This window comes from Sarcophilus harrisii, chromosome 6, assembly GCF_902635505.1.
Source record: "Sarcophilus harrisii chromosome 6, mSarHar1.11, whole genome shotgun sequence".
Lineage (NCBI taxonomy): Eukaryota > Metazoa > Chordata > Mammalia > Dasyuromorphia > Dasyuridae > Sarcophilus > Sarcophilus harrisii.
This window is the reverse complement of record NC_045431.1, coordinates 250,029,773-250,046,468: the sequence shown is the minus strand read 5'-3', so window position 1 is coordinate 250,046,468 and position 16,696 is coordinate 250,029,773. Positions and strand designations below refer to the sequence as shown.

The following is a 16,696-nucleotide window of genomic DNA, read 5'->3' as shown; positions in this document are numbered from 1 at the left end:
TTAGTTTACTTTTGAACAATTAGGATTTTCCCAGTTTTTCTGATCTGACTTTATTTGCATGAAAAATGTAAAAATAAATATATATATATATTTATATATATTATATATTTGCTGAGGCAATTGGATTTAAGTGATTTGCCCAGGGTCACACAGCTAGGAAGTGTTAAGTCTCTGAGGCCAGATTTGAATTCAGGTCTCCTGAGTTCAGGGCTGGTCCTCTATCAACTTCACCACCTATTGCCTTTGTCTACAGTTATATTAAATGGAATTTCTTTCCATCACTTGTTACTGGACTTTGTTGTTAATATGTGGAATATATGGGAATTTTGATGATTCATATAGCTTTATTTCATATTCTGCAACTTTCCTAAAGTTATTATTTTGATTAATTCTCTAGAATTCTTTAAAATACATTATATCATCTTCAAAGAGTGACAGTTTTGTTTCTTTACTATTAATTCTAATTTCTTTCATTTATTTTTCTTGTCTTATTGATATAACTAGCATTATATTGAATAAAAATTATGATAATAAGCATTCTTGTTTATCCATAAAATCACTGGAAGAGCTTCTACTTTATCTCCATTATATATAATGCTTCCTGTTATTTTTAGACAGAAATTATAATTTCAAGGAGAGATCTATTTATTACTCTCCAATATTTTTTAATATGAATGGATATTTTATTTTGTCTAAAGCTTTTTTCTGTATCTATTCAGATTATCATACTATTTCCATTCTGTTTATTAATATAAATGATATTTATCATTTTTCTATACTGGACCAATTCTGCATTCCTGGTATAAATCCTACCTTGTCATATTATATGGTATTTGTGATATATTTTGGCAATGTCCTTGCTAATATTTTATTTTTAAAAATTTGATTGATGTTCATTATAAAATATTGTGCAATTTTCTTTCTTTATTTTACCTCTTTCTGTTTTAGGTTTCAGCTCCATATTTATGTAATAATTGGAATTTAATAGGACTTCTTTGTCTATTATCCCAAAACATTTATAATTTAATGTAATTAATTGTACTTTGTTTTATAGAATTTACTTGTAATCCCATATTTTCCTGAGGATATTTTATTAGGGAGGTCACTAATGACATTCATTTTCTTTCTAAGATAAGATTATTTAAATATTCTGTTTCATATTTTGTTAATCTTGGATTTTTTTTGTAATTATTCATCCATTTCACTTAAATTGTTAAATTTATTGTTATTTAATTGAACAAAAGAGCTTTGAATAAATAATTTAATTTCATCTTCATTGATGGTGAATTCATCCTTTTCATTTTTGATAAAGATTTATTTCTAAAATACATAAAGAATTGTGTCAAATTTATAATAATACACATCATTCCCCAACTGATAAATGGTCACAGGATAAGGATAATTTTCAGATGATGAAATTAAAACCATTTATAATTATATCAAAAATGCTCTAAATCAGTATTGATTAAAGACATGCAAATTAAAACAATTCTGAGGTACCACCTCACACCTCTTATATTGGCTAAGATGACAGGACAATATAATGATAAGTGTTGGAGGGGATGTGGAAAAACTGGGACACCAATACATTGCTAGTGGAGTTGTGAAATGAGCCAATCATTCTGTAGAGCAATCTGGAACTGTATTCAAGGAGTTATAAAACGTGCATACCCTTTGACCCATTAGTGCCATTACTGAGTCTGTATCTGAAGGAAATCATAAAGGATGGAAAAGAACCCACATATGCAAAAATGTTTGTAGCAGCTCTTTTTGTGTAGCAAAGAATTGGAAAAGGAGTAAATGCCCTTCAACTGGGGAATGGCTGAACAAACTGTTGTATATGAAATTAATGGAATATTATTATACTATAAAAATAATGAACAAGCTGAATTATAGAAAATCCTAGAAATATTTATATGAATTGATGCTGAGGGAAACAAGCAGAACTAGGAATACCTTGAACCCAATAACAGCAAGAAGATGCAATTATCAAATATAAAAGGAGGCATCAATGTGAACTGAAGCAATCCCAATAGACTTTGGACAGAAAATGCTTCCTGCAGCTAGAAAAAGATCTAATTATCTGAATGATAAACAACAATTCTATATTCTTTTTGTATTTTTTTAAAATTTCTTCCATATTTCCCTTTTGCTCTGATTTTTCTCTTCTAACATGATTCATAAAGCAATATGTATTAAAAATAAACTTACTCCAATTAATAAAAATGAACCAGAACAAAACAAAAAATATTCCAGTTTCTTGACTCTTACCATAGAGTAACTTTACATTATCCCATTGTAATTCTCTATATTCCAAGTGAAATGGACTAGGAATTAAATGACACAAGAGGCTGATGTTCAGTTGTGAAAAGTATACCGGATTAAGCTTCAGCAGACCTGAATTTGATAGTGACCCTCTCTGGTTGTGGGATACTAGGAAAATCACTTCTTTTCCCTGAATTTAGGATAGAAAATCTATAAAAATATATGAATCTGTCCATCAAACACTTTCCAGTTTTGGAGAAACCACTCAAAATCTAAGTGCTTCAATATCCCCTCAATTAGTATTTGCATTGCCCACTTTATAAAGCTGTGCTGAATGACATATTTTTTCAAGCTCTTTAGTATTTAATTAAAATTGAAGCTTGACCTCACGGCAAAGTAATGCTATAGGTACCTTTCAGGAAGATAAAAAGGAATGGGAAATTCTAAGTTTGCCCCTTAGATACCACTCTGAGAGCAGAACATCCCTAAGAAGAGATGAAATAATTTACTGAGCTCACACAATGAATGTGTGGACCAATATCCAAGCCACAATCTTTTTGAGTTATTATTTTCCTAGGCACTATGCCAGGCTCTGTTTACTAATGACTTTTTTCAAGGCCCCTTTAACATCTTGGTTCCTGAAGCTGTAAATCAGGGGGTTGAGCATTGGTGTGATGATAGTGTAGAAAACAGCAATGATCTTCCCTCCAGACCGAGAGGACTTGGACTGAGGCCGCATGTACATGAACATGGCCGTCCCATAGAACAAAACCACCACAGTCAGGTGGGAGGCACAGGTGGACAATGCTTTAAGCCTTCCTGATGTGGAACGCATCCTGAGGACTGACAGGAGGATGCGAGCGTAGGAGATCACAATGAGAAGGAATGGAATGAAGACAATTAAGATGCTAAAGATGAACACTACCAGCTCTGTGAAAGATGTATCTGTACATGCTAACCTTAGTACTGCGGGTACTTCACAGAAGAAGTGGTTCAGCACATTAGGCCCACAGTAGGGCAATCTCAAGGTGAGGACATTTATCACCATGGAACTTAGGAAGCTGCTAGTACAGGAAACGATGACCATGTGAACACAAGTGCGCTTGTTCATAATGACTACATAATGCAATGGGGCACAAATAGCCACATATCTGTCATATGCCATGACCCCCAAAAGGACACATTCAATCATCCCAAAGGAGAGGGAGCAATACATCTGGATTGCACAGCCAGTAAAGGAGATGGTCTTTTTCTTCCCCACAATATTGGAAAGCATTTGTGGGACATTAGTTGTAGTGTAACAGATGTCCAGGAAGGACAGATTAGTCAGAAAAAAATACATAGGTGTTTGGAGACGGGGTTCAATCTGGATTACTGTGATGATGATGAGATTGCCAAGCACTGTCAATAAATAGAAGAATAAAAACATGATGAAAAGGATGAGTTGAGCCCTTGGTTGAGAAGAGAGTCCCAAGAAAATGAATTCAGTGACAAATGTTATATTTGCCTCTGCCATACTGGTTCTTCAGGCCAAATCATCATCTCCCAGAAAAAGAGGTAGCTTCTGTTCAAAGGATTAATCAACCCTACCTAGTCTGAAAAGGAAACACACAACAGAGCACATTATAGACAAATAGTTTAAAAATAAAAAATAAAAAAGATAAATATTTGCTTTAGTAGTCTACATAGAGTTTAAAGTTTGCACAGATTTTGAAGTTTTATTTCCCATTTTAGGATTAGGAAAGTGTTTTCCTGTCAAACTGCCAATATCAGTATTCAATTAAATATATTTAACATTCAAAAATACTACATAATAAGAAAGAAGATGAGAATACCCACACATCTATATTCTGTCCATTCTTCAAGATTATTTCCAGATCTCCCTTTCTCCATGAAGTCTTTCAAAAGTATTTTATCCACATTTAGTTTTCCCTTATCTAAATTATTAAGTCATGTATAGTAAGTCTCATATAGTTTAAACCAAATGAACAATATAAGTTGGTGTAAAATGAAATTAGTTTATCTCTCCAACCAGAATATGAGGTCTTTGAGGACAGAAATTATTATCATTATTTTGTACCTCTTCCAGAACCTGAGAATACTTATTGTTACCTCCACTTTTAGCCAAGGAAATAGATTAGTAAAGGGCTTTTTAGCAATTCTGTCAAACTCTGGGCAGTGTTTCAGATCTTGGAGACAACCATGCCAATGAATAGATAAGTGATATCATGTATAAAGTGAGAATATGTAAGTATTTTTTATCTCATTGGTGGGGCATCTTCTATTGATGCATATCACCAGTCTCATTTAATTTAGTAGGTGAGACTTGAGAGTATTTCCTGAGGCTCAGCAAGGTTGAGCTGTCCATGGTGCTACAGCCAATAAATGTCAATTTACATTGAGATACTGGTCTCACTGACTCCATGTTCAGAGTGCTATTCATTATGTGGAAGTTCTTCTCTATCATCATCCCCAGCAACAGCACAAGCAAACAATTTTAAAATGGCATCAATAGAGGGCTTTCAGGTTACTAAAGGATTCTGTGTACATTAATTCATACATTTTACAGACAAATTCAATGAGGTAATTATTGTAGTTATTGTTATCATTATATTTAAAAAAGATAAAAAAATTGAGGTTTGAAAAATGAAATTATCTGCCAATAGTCATGCAACTAATGGTTAAAGTATGCAGTCTCATAGGATGATCTAAGAAAAAGTTTGGAAAAATAAATATATATAGATGCAATATTTGTAGTTGTTTTTTTTTAAAGGAGTCTAGTCAAAAAAGAAAAAAGGTTCTATTTTGTTTTGGGGGCTTTTTGTATGGTTTTATGGATTTAAATTTTTGTATTGTTTTTGGTTAAGCCAAAATAAGTGTTTGCTAAGGAGTGCAATAGACAGAGTGCTGAACTTACAATCTGATACAGTCTGATAAATTAAACATTTACTAGCTGTATGAACTGGGGCAAAGATTTTAACTTCAATTTTCTTATCTGAAAAATAGAACTAACAATAACATCTGCCTTATAAGATTGTTGTGAAGAATATTTGAGATGTTATGTAAAATATTTGGCAAACATTAAAATACTGTATAAACAAGAATATGCTTATTAAACAGCCTATGCATTTAAACACTTGCAATTTTCTAATTCTAAAACATTTAGATCCTTACAATCTTGATTCTCCTATTTTTTACCTATCAGTAAAATAAAAATAGGAATTTATAAAAGGAAATACAGAGAATTGAGAGGGTGAATGTAAAAGCACTGAGAAGTAGTTGCTGATGTTCTAATAGCAACTGAAAAAAAGAAGATATAATATAAGAGCAGATTTCCAAAAAAAATCACTATAATATGGAGAAACCAATAACTGATATCATAATGACATCCATGTCATTAAGCAAAACTTAAATTATATCCAACTTCCTTCCTTCCTCCCTCTCCCCTTCTTCCTTCTTTTTTTTGCCTTCCTTCTCTCCTGTCATCCTTTTTTTCCTTATTATGTCCTTACTAATATTCTCATTCACTCCTCTGTTTTTGCAAAGGCCTGGTTAAAAAATAAACAGTTTGGAAATCATTAAACTACCCTAGTTAAGTTCAAAGAAATCCCTAATAAGGTTTTATGCAGAGCAATAGTTTATTCAGCCATGAAAATTCCCTCAAGACCAGCTTCCCAGCCTAAAAGTCAGATTGGAGATAAGGGATGAGGAGGGATTTTTGACCAATAGACAAAGCTCCCACAGAAAGAAAATCTCAGATCAGGAAGTTTGACTTCTGTGAAATAGCCATTTCTAAGTGCTAGAGGAGAAATGGAAATGAATAAAACTTTTCCCCCTGCTGTAGATAATTGGCTAGTTGGGTAGGTCAGTAGATATGTAGCTAGAGATATAGATAGATAGATAGATAGATAAACAGCAAATTGATGATTATATAAATAAATGAACAAAAATAATGTACAAAAATAATAATGTAGCAAGACATATTTGTAAAATAAAAACTCAGATACAAGTGAATTTTCTGCTATATAAGCTATATGGAAAAATATAGATAGAGGGACAGATAGATGGTGACAGATAGACTTTCTTCCTGCTCTCTACAACTTAAGTTTTCACAGTAATTACACATTGTTTCTCTTATCCACTATAAATTCCAGCCAAAGTAGAAATGCAGTGGAGAGAGCACTTGCCTTGGAGTCAGGAGGACCTGAGTTCAAATACAATCTAAGGCATTTAAACCTTACTAATTGTGTGACTACCATTGCCTCATGAATAAATAAACAAACAATAAATGAATATATAAACAGTATAGATAGAATCATCACAAGTGACAAGGTATGGAAGAATTTCAATGTGCATCACAAGATAACAAACATTTCAAGCCCTTGATGTATATATCCATGCTTAGATACTTCAATGATTCTATGCTGTACAGTGTGGATGCTCCTGTCACTTCAACCCAGCTCATAATCTATCCATGCTTTATCTTTCCAGGTGAATCTTATATTTGTAGGCTATAAAGTCATGACAGAAAGTTTCCTGAGCAATAGAAGAAAGAATTCATAAGCTTATAATTCATCTGTATATTTTCCCAATATTTTCATTTATTGTATATATATATGTGTGTGTGTGTGTGTGTGTATACACAGTTCAATTTCAAAACCAAAGTTTATCATCTATTTTAATAAATAGTGAAAATTCATTTAACTCCTTTATTTTCACCAGTATAGTCAATTCTCCATAACTTGAAGCCACTTAATTCGAACAGCTGAGACTTCTCGGTAATGATTCTATTGGTGTCAGAAGCTCAGAGATATGGTGGGATTTTATATATGTGTGTGTGTGTGTTTTTGTGTGTGTGGTATGTCTAATTTTTATATATATGTAATATGTCTATTCCTACCTGTCACATCTATAACTTTCCCCCCTAAATATGGAGTCTATTACCACATCTATTACCACTACTTAAAATAGAAGTAAATTGACAATGTCCTTCCTAGTTCTTAACTTATCTTTCCACTTCCTTTTTTCTGCCTTTCCATCCTATTCTCTATACTTTGTATTACAGCTGGAAAAATAATCTTATTAAGGCAAGGATCTGATCATATCACTACTCAGTTCAATGTCTAGGATAAAATGAAAATCCTTATCAACAATTAAAGACTCTCTGCCTACTCTCTACAATTTAAGTTTTCACAGTAATTGCACATTGTTTCTCTTATCCACTATAAATTCCAGCCAAAGTAGAAATGCTAATTGATTCTTAATGTCTGCCCATCTTCCTCTTTAATCTGTGCATTATACAAGCTCTCTCTGGTGGCCAAATCACATTTTATCTTCAACTCCAACTACAGAGATATTTCTTTCTTTCTTATTTTCCCTTCTAGGACCAGTTCATTACTACTTCCTCATGAAGCCCTTCCTGATTACTGTCCCATTATTAAAAGATAAAAGTAATATTTTCTTTTCTTATTTCTCAAAGCACATATTCTAGATATCTTCTTAGTCCTTATCCCATCCTACCTTATGCCAAACAATATTTTACTAAGCTTACTAAGGATAAATTTTAAGATATAATATTCCATTCTTATGCAATAGAATGAAGAGATGTGAGCTTTCCTTTTTAATCTTTTTTTTATTGCCAGCACTTAGCAGAGTACTATGCAGAAGGTAAGAGTATTTTTAAATGTGTGTTATTCTAAATGGATGTACTAAATTGAATCTGATATAGCCAGGAGATAAGGTTAAGGATGGAGCAATGGAAACTGGCTTGGTAAAAAAAGAAAAAGGCAAATCACCTCTGAATTGCTGCATATTTGTTTGATTTCTGGAAATGTCTTAGGTGATCAAAATATTAAACTCAGAGTAATGGAAAGAATATAGGACTTATAGTTTCAAAGCTAAGGTTGAAGTCTTAACTCTTTAATTAACTGCTGTGCAATTTCAGAAAAGCCACCCACATGTCATCAGTTAAGTCTTCCTTAAAATAACTGCATGAAATTATAATCTTTAAGATTTTCTTTGTCTTAAAATTGAAAATAATGTATACCCATTTAGCCAGAAATGTTCCAATATGATAGAAGAAGTTCAAATATACAATGGACCACACATATGAAAGAGGATGTGGGGTGACAAAAGACTTAGTTTGCTTTGAAATAGGCTTTTTTGTTAACTTCACCAAGTTAATTCGGGTATTATCCTCTAGGATCAAATGCAACAATTTTAATGTATTTCCCTTCAATTAGTCCCTCAAATACTTGAAGTTAGATATCAGATATCATGTCTTCATTTTAGCTTTCTCTGTACCAAAAATCTCTGGTTCTTTTGTCAGTTCTTTTCTCCCAAAATTTCTAGTTATCTCATAATCTTGTTGATTTTCCTACCATAGTGAGGGTTTTCTTTATCATTTTTGTGTCATGATCCCCTTTGGTAGTCTGATGGGTCCTATCTCAGAAAAATAAAACTATCTATCTATCTATCTATATAATTACAATGCAAATGAATGATATTTAAAGAGTTATTAAATATATTTCTTAAAAAGTGAATCAACTCCCTGATATCTAATCATAGATAACTGGAGGTTCCTCACTCCTGCTTTAGGGCAAAGAATTTTTCTTAGTTCAAATACAAATATGCCAAGTACCATATACCAATAGAGGCAAAACTGTCAGGGATCTTGGAAATATCTTGCTCCAGTGTCTTTGTGTTACTGCTCAGAAAATCAAGAAATATTTTCTAACTGGTCATTTAGACAAATAATAAGAAAGAATGATTTGGACAAAAAAAATCCCAACTTCATATTCAAACCTTTTACAATTAAAGTTGTCCTTCTCTTATGATACCATTAACATTTCAATCTTTGATTGCACTTTAAACTTTGATTTGTTAATTACCTATCATATGTATGGCCCTATTTGAGATACAGAGGATAAAAAAAAAAAAAAAAAAAACAAGGCACAGCTTTGCCCTTATGGAGATAACATTCTAATAATGTATGAAGGTAGAAGGAAGAGGATACAAGTTTCATAGAAATATATTTATATTAAACAAACTTTCAAAAAGAATACTCAATTATTAACACTTACCTGAATGAGACTTAACAACCATTGAGATCCTAAATCGTAGTCAACAATTGTTAAACAAAAGATCTGGGATTTTTTAAAACTCTGATCACAGTCTTTTAAGATAATTGGTTTCCACTGTAACTATTTGGGCAATTATTAATACTATTCTTGAAAGGTTTCCATGGACTGCCCAGATGGCTGAAAAAGTATAAGATGTAAAAAATGTTGAGAAACTTTGTTTATCAAAGATTCTAGCAAATTATGGAGATTCTTTACAAACAGTTTACATGAAGACTTAACTAAGAAACATGGATTCAGAAGATGTGTGGAAAGTAAAGTCTTAGTCTGCTCCAGTGGGAACATCCTCACCTGACAAATATATGAATCCCAAAATGAATTCAAATGAATTTTTTCCTATAATTTTTTATTTACCTTAATAATGTTTATATTGAGGATATAAAGAAAGAGAACTTCAGAATCCAAGATTGGAACAAGAGAATATCTCATATTAATCCTAAATCTAAGCTTATGATTTTTTTAGCTAGGGTCAGGCAATGGAAATATCCCAAATTTAATTCATAAGACATATAAAATCATTGAAATCTTCCTTTTAGCAAAGAATAATACGTAGCTTTCTTCATGGGATCCAAAAAATCAGGCCATCCAATGAAAGGAGAAAACAAAAAAAAAAACCAGTTTAATTTAAAATAACTTAATTGGTTCAAATTTTCCTTTTTATTTTTTTTTTGTTTTATTGCTAAAAATAAACTAGCCTTACATTTAAAAGATAGTCTTGGGAAAAGAGGTAAGGGCTTTACCTGTCCATTCTGGAAGCATCTGCAAGGTGAAGTCCATCTGATACAAAATGGACAAAATAGCAACATGAAGTTTTCGTGGAGGAAATATGTGCATGTAAATTGTGTAAGTTTGAATGTGAGTGTGTGTTTCATAAAATACCCAAGAGTAAGATGAATGGAATTATTGTTCCTTCAAAATCACATTTCTAACTTGATACGTATATTATTTTGAAGTAGTTGTATATGACTAGCAGAGTTAAATCCCTGAACAAGCCAAGATTCATCACTTTTGGAGCCAGCTTCACCTGAATGTTTAGATTCTTGAGGGATAATGTCCCAGGCCAACAATTATTCTCTAATGACTACCGAGATCTTGCTGTGGGGACTGCCCCCTGTTTTTCCTTTACATTTAATATTGTTCCATGACTGTTTTGCTAATCTTCTCCAATTGTGACTGCTGTGATTTGTCCCAAATTAGTCAGCCTAATAAGCTTCAGAATTTATAACTGGCATGTGCCAATCTGAGTGGTCTCATTGTGAAGAATTTAGCTGGTCTCCCCAACTATTCAATCAATCATCAAGTATTTATTCAATACCTATAGTATGCAAGGTGCTATGCTAGGCTCTGAGAATAAGAGGCAAAGAATTAAATAATCTCTATTCACAAGGAGTAATTTACAATAATAGGAAAGACAAATACATAATATAGTTAGCTAGCTAGCTAGCTCTACCTATCTCCATACATAAATGCCTATATATATATATATAGCATTACTATATTTAAGTACTTTGTATGTATTTGTATTTATGTAGCATTACTATATTTAAGTACTTTGTATGTATTTGTATTTATTCACTTAAAAGTGAATAAATACAAATACATACAAAGTACTTAAATGTTTCAAAGGAAAAACACTATGAGATACTTTATTGACCCCCTTTGGGGAGGTTGACATCACTGGCCTATATTGCATTTTCTTGGTCATTCAGAAAAAAAATTATATTAGTTGTAATTTTATTGAATTTAAATCTCTGATTTTTGTCAGGATATCAGTTTGTAATTATTCAATCACAGTTTTGTGTACTGAAATTTGGCTACATTATTTTTAAACACTAGACAGTTAAACATGATGTGACCTGTATGACTCATCAATACTCATAGATACAGTTTTAATTACATATTTATCCATATATACATTATGTACAAGAATATATATATATATATATATATTTATGTTAATAAGTACTTATACATGAGAAAAGAAGGAAATTATTAAGTGCCTAGTATGGGCCAGACATTGTGCTAAGCACTTTGCATTTACTCCTCACAATGCTATGAGATAGATGCTATTGTTACCCCATCTTTTACACTTGAGGAAACAAAGTTGTCCAGAGTCACACAGCTAGGAAGAGTCTGAGACTTGAACTTAGGTTTCCCTAACTTTTTGACCAGTGTGTATGTGTGTGTGTACACACACACACATTTGTATGTAAATAAACACATGCACATATGTTTATATATAAATGTGCACACATACATATACATATGGGCACACATGTGTATGCATATACACACATCCAAATCCCTACCAATACACTTTCTGAACTTTTAAAAATGATTCCAAAGGAAATAGACCACTAGTACTTAGCTGGCATTGTATGATTTCCTTACTCTTATAAGTGGTTCAGATAAATTGACCTTTTTTCTCATTTCTTATACATCAAACTTTCTCATGCTTGCATCTTTGAACAGACTGTTCTCTTTGCTGGGATTGAACCTCTGAGCTCTTGGAGTATCATGTTTGTTTGGTGTTTCATTTTGGATTTTTTTTTTTGCAAAACTCTACTGAAACTTCTATATAAAGTCAGTTTTCTTCCCCACTCCAAAAAGTTTGTTTTTTCTCATTTTATCTATTGCATATATATATATATATGTGCATATGTGTGTATATATGTATGTTGCATGTGTATGTAATTTCTATACATTTCTTTCTTTCTTACCATGGAATAGTAACTTCTTGAGAAGTGGGACTGTGACATATTTGTAGCTCATCCTATAGTATATTACTTGACAAGTAATACATATTTAATATATCATGTCTCATTGTTTCCCACCCAAAAATTATTCAGTAAAATGGTAAATTGCAGAAAAAATTCTTAAATATTATTTTACACGGAGATAATTTAATTGAAGGGATAACTGTTGCAAAGGTGTAAGAAATAGAATGAATTGTAGCAAAAGTGCTCATAAGCAAATAAAAACTTTATTGCTATTTACAAAGAGAGGAGAAAAGATTCCAGTGGAGAAGAATCTCAGTGTGTGACCTCACTTGCGCCCAGTCCAAGGGCAATACACAGTAGGATGGCCTCAGATAGAAAACTGTGCAACAATATTCGCACTTGGGTCAAAGTTTCAGAGTTTATCAGGACTCATGCTTAACACAGTTTTAACAATGACCCAACATGTCCATTAATACAATATTGCCTGTTTCCCATAGGGGAAGATTGTAGTATAGTCAAATTAGTTAAATGACAGTCTTTGTTTTAATTGACATATAAGATATGTAGAATGATAGGTAGGAACAAAGGGAGTTGACTCTGTGCCATTCCACAAGAGTTCATGTCCAGGTAGGTCTACTATTACCTTTAATGAACATGTATTCTGAAAAGAGGTAAAGGGTGATGGACTACTAATCAAAATTGGTTTTCATCAGTTTGCAGTGATAAAATCAATAAATGATTCATAGTCATTATTGAATTCTGTCTCTATAGTTATACTGATATTTAATATTTCAGATTTTGTCTACATATTTGCAGATTTTAAAGAGCCTAAGACCTTGAATCCTTTTTTCAAAAAGAAGCATTCTGAGACAGAGATTAAGCTATGTTCATCTTTCCAAATAGAGCAGTTTTAAATAAACTGAAAGTTATGTGATAATTTAATCTCCCTGCCTGATGTCTTCTGACTCTAATTCATTTACCCAGATGCCAATAGTTAATTTCCTAAGTTCAGACCTAAGCATGTTGTTTCCTTTCTCAATAAATTCTAATATGCCCTATTATTTCCAGTTAAAAAGGCTTTCTTTGGATTAATTTTCCAATTACTAAACTTCCCCCCCCCTCCCTTCCACTATCACTGAGAAAAAAAATCAAATACAAAAAATTATTTTTTTTATTTTTAATTTATCTAACAAAACAAGCATTACTATAATGTAGAAAAATGATTGCACATGAAATTGCAAATCTATTATGTGAATCTTTCTATCCTTTTAAATATAAAATAAAGCTATCATATAATACCTTTAAAAAAAAAAGAAAAGGACCTATATGTACAAAAATATAGAAGCTCTTTGTCCAAGGGAAAAATAATAATTTTGGTTATACCCATAAATTAGAAAATGTATGATTTGTGGCATGTGATTGTGATGGAATGTTACTGTGTTTAAAGAAATGATAAGTAGGATGCTCTCAGAAAAAAATAAAATTGGAAAGACTTTCATGATGATCAACTGTGAATGAATTAGTTATTTTCAGCAATATAATGATCCAAGACAACCCGATATGGTTATGATGAAAAATATTATACATCCCCAGTGAAAGAAGTGATTGTGTCTAAATACAGAATGAAGCATGCTTTTTTTAAACTTTATTTTTCTTGAGGTTGCTTTGAAAGAACAATGGTAATTCTCCGGTTATGTTTTTTCTTTATTCTGCAAATATTATATAGTTCTTATATTTATAAACTTTTAAGTATTTTACATATTGTCATTGTTTTAAGTAGAATTTCATTTTTATTGGATTTTACTGGTGAGATAGTGGGATGCTGATAATTTTGTGTATTATTTTAAATACTGAAAATTTATTAAAATTATTTTCATTAACTTTATTCTCTAGAATTCTCCAAGTAAACGATCAAATAAAATGGAAGAAAAACTGGACCACTTATTTCCCTCTCCTTTGCTTTATTATTATTTTTTTGTGCTATTGTTATGGCTAATATCTCTAGCTCTGTAACAAAAGAAAATACTGAAAATGGACCTCCTTGCATTGCCTTTTATCTTATTGGAGAAACTCTAGTTAATTTTCATTACAGATGATGCTGATTTTTTGCTCGAATTAGAGTATTTTAGATGCTAAGGACATTTCATTTATTATTGTTTACTGGTGTGTGTTTTTTTAACTGAAATGTTTATTTGGTCAAAAGCTTTTTTGTTTTCAAATAAATATATGACATCTTTTTAATGTTCATTTTATTTTATTTATGTGGCCAATTATTTTATGGTTTTCATAATAATAATCAACTTTTTATTTCTTGCATAAGTTCAACTTGATCATATTGCATAATATTTGTTAAATGTGTGAAGACTGAGTTAGCACCCTGGATGCCTTAGAATCAGCCAGATTCAGGATAAGCAAAAGTCCTTGGTCTTTATTCTTGGTTTTTAGGGGTAGAAGTGAATTGGATGGACACAGGATCTCCACGACCTTCCTTCTCTTCGTCTACCACCAAAATGACTCTGGCTTGTCTTATAGCCCCCCCCCCCAATACTTCCCACAATTCTCTGTATACACCAAAAGATTTAACCAGCACAGAATAGTGGGAAGGGCATTTTCCAAGCATATGCTAATAGAATATTGTCCAATCGGTAATTAACCTTAAGTGCTTGGTTGTCCGACCTCAGTGCATCAACTCAGAGTTTCAGTCCTTTATAATATGTATATCTTATTTCCAAATATTTTATTAAAATTTTTGGCATCATTGTTCATTAGATAATTGCTTATGCTTTTCTCTTTCTTACTTCACTTTTCTGCCATTACCACTCATAATTCTCTTAAGTTCTTAAGCATTCTACAGGAAACTTCCCAAACTGAAAAATATATTTGCTTCTATGTGATTTCCTTATTGATAATTTTCTCCTGGAGCATTGGATAAAGGGACCAAATCAGTCCTGCACAGTTCTACTCTCTTGACTACTATTAACTGATAAATTCTCCATCATTACCTGTTTGGTAACTGCTTTTTGATGCAAATACTGATTTTTGGCTTCCTTCTATATGTTTTCTGCTATTCAACTATAAGGTCCTTCAGAGTAAGAACTATCTTTCTTTTAATGTTATTTCCAGAAACTAGCACAATATCTGACCAACAGGTAGCACTTATTAAATATTTGTTTAGTTGTTGGATTGTTGACTTTTGGGTTTTCTTAATTTTAGCATCAGAAAAATATTTTTTGTCATAGAAGGAATTTTGTAAAACAGTTTGATATTTTTTGAATATTTTATGCTGTATCAGAATTAATTCTATAAAGACCTGATGAAATCTGCTTGTTTATCCAACTGGTCTAATTTTTTCAGTGTTTGAAACATTATTTATTAATTGTAAAACTTTCAAAATTGGCTAGTTTTGATTCTCTATTTTTCTGTTAACAAGCATTTTATATATTTTTTCATTTATTTAACCTATAATTTTTGTCATATATTTTAGCAAAATAATTTACAATAAAATCTTTTTATTCATATGATGTGAATTCTTTTGATGCTAGTAATTTAATCTTCATTTTGTATAACAAAGAGCTAATGGTATAACTATTTTACTATATATTTTTTAAAATTCTGTTCCTTCTTGTTGTCACAGGTCATTCTTTCAGTCATGTCAGACTCTTCATGACCCCATGCACCAGGCCCTTCTAATTTCCATTATCTACTGAACTTTGCGCAAGCTCATATTACTTCCATAACACTATCCGTTTCATTCTCTACCATCTCCTTTTATTTTGTCTTCTATCTTTCTCAGCATCATGATCATGTCTTCTCATTATATTGTCAAAGTCTTTAAATTTCAGCTTCAGTATCTCTCATTTCAATGAGTAATTTAAATTAATTTCTCTCTAAGTGTTGACTGATTTTATTTTCATTCTGCCCAAAGCTCTCTTAAAAGTCTTCTTCACCACCACAATTCAAAACCATTGATTCTGTGGCCTTCACCCCTTTTTATAGTATAACTCTCACAGCCTTACATTGATCATGGAAAACTCATACTTTTAACTTTATGAACCTTTGACAGCAAGGTAATGTCTCTGCTTTTCAATGTGCTATCCCCATATTTGCTTCCAAAGAGCAAGTGTCTTTAATTTATAACTTCAATGGCTGTCTAGAGTGATCTTTAAGCCTAAGAAAACAAACTCTGACTCTGCTTCCATTTCTTCTCATTCTGTGTATAAGAAAGTGATGACACCAGTTGTCATGATTTCTTTCCCCCTCACCAAGAGGCTGCTTAATTCATTATTTTTTGGCATCAGAATGGTATCATCTGCATATCTAAAATTATTGCTATTTCTCCTAGCACTTTTAATTCTGGCTTTTGATTCAGATAGCCTGACATTTTGTATAACATGCTCTGCATTTAAATTAAACAAATAAAGTGAAAATATACAGCCTTGTCATACTTTTTTTCCAATCTTAAATGCAACCAGTTGTTGCAAGTTCCATTCTAATTTGCCTCTTGATCCATATGCAGGTTCCTCAGCACAGACATAAATACTACTCATCTCTTTAAGGACATTTTGTTGTGAT

General features: G+C 31.8%; 1 protein-coding gene across 1 annotated transcript; it reads right to left on the bottom strand.

Moving 5' to 3' along the window:
• Positions 1-2,845: 2,845 nt before the first annotated feature.
• On the bottom strand, positions 2,846-3,781 carry LOC100927886 (olfactory receptor 2D3-like). The gene has a single exon (XM_003773866.1). The coding sequence runs from the start codon at positions 3,779-3,781 to the stop codon at positions 2,846-2,848; it is 936 nt and encodes a 311-aa protein (XP_003773914.1).
• Between the last annotated feature and the right edge of the window lie 12,915 nt (positions 3,782-16,696).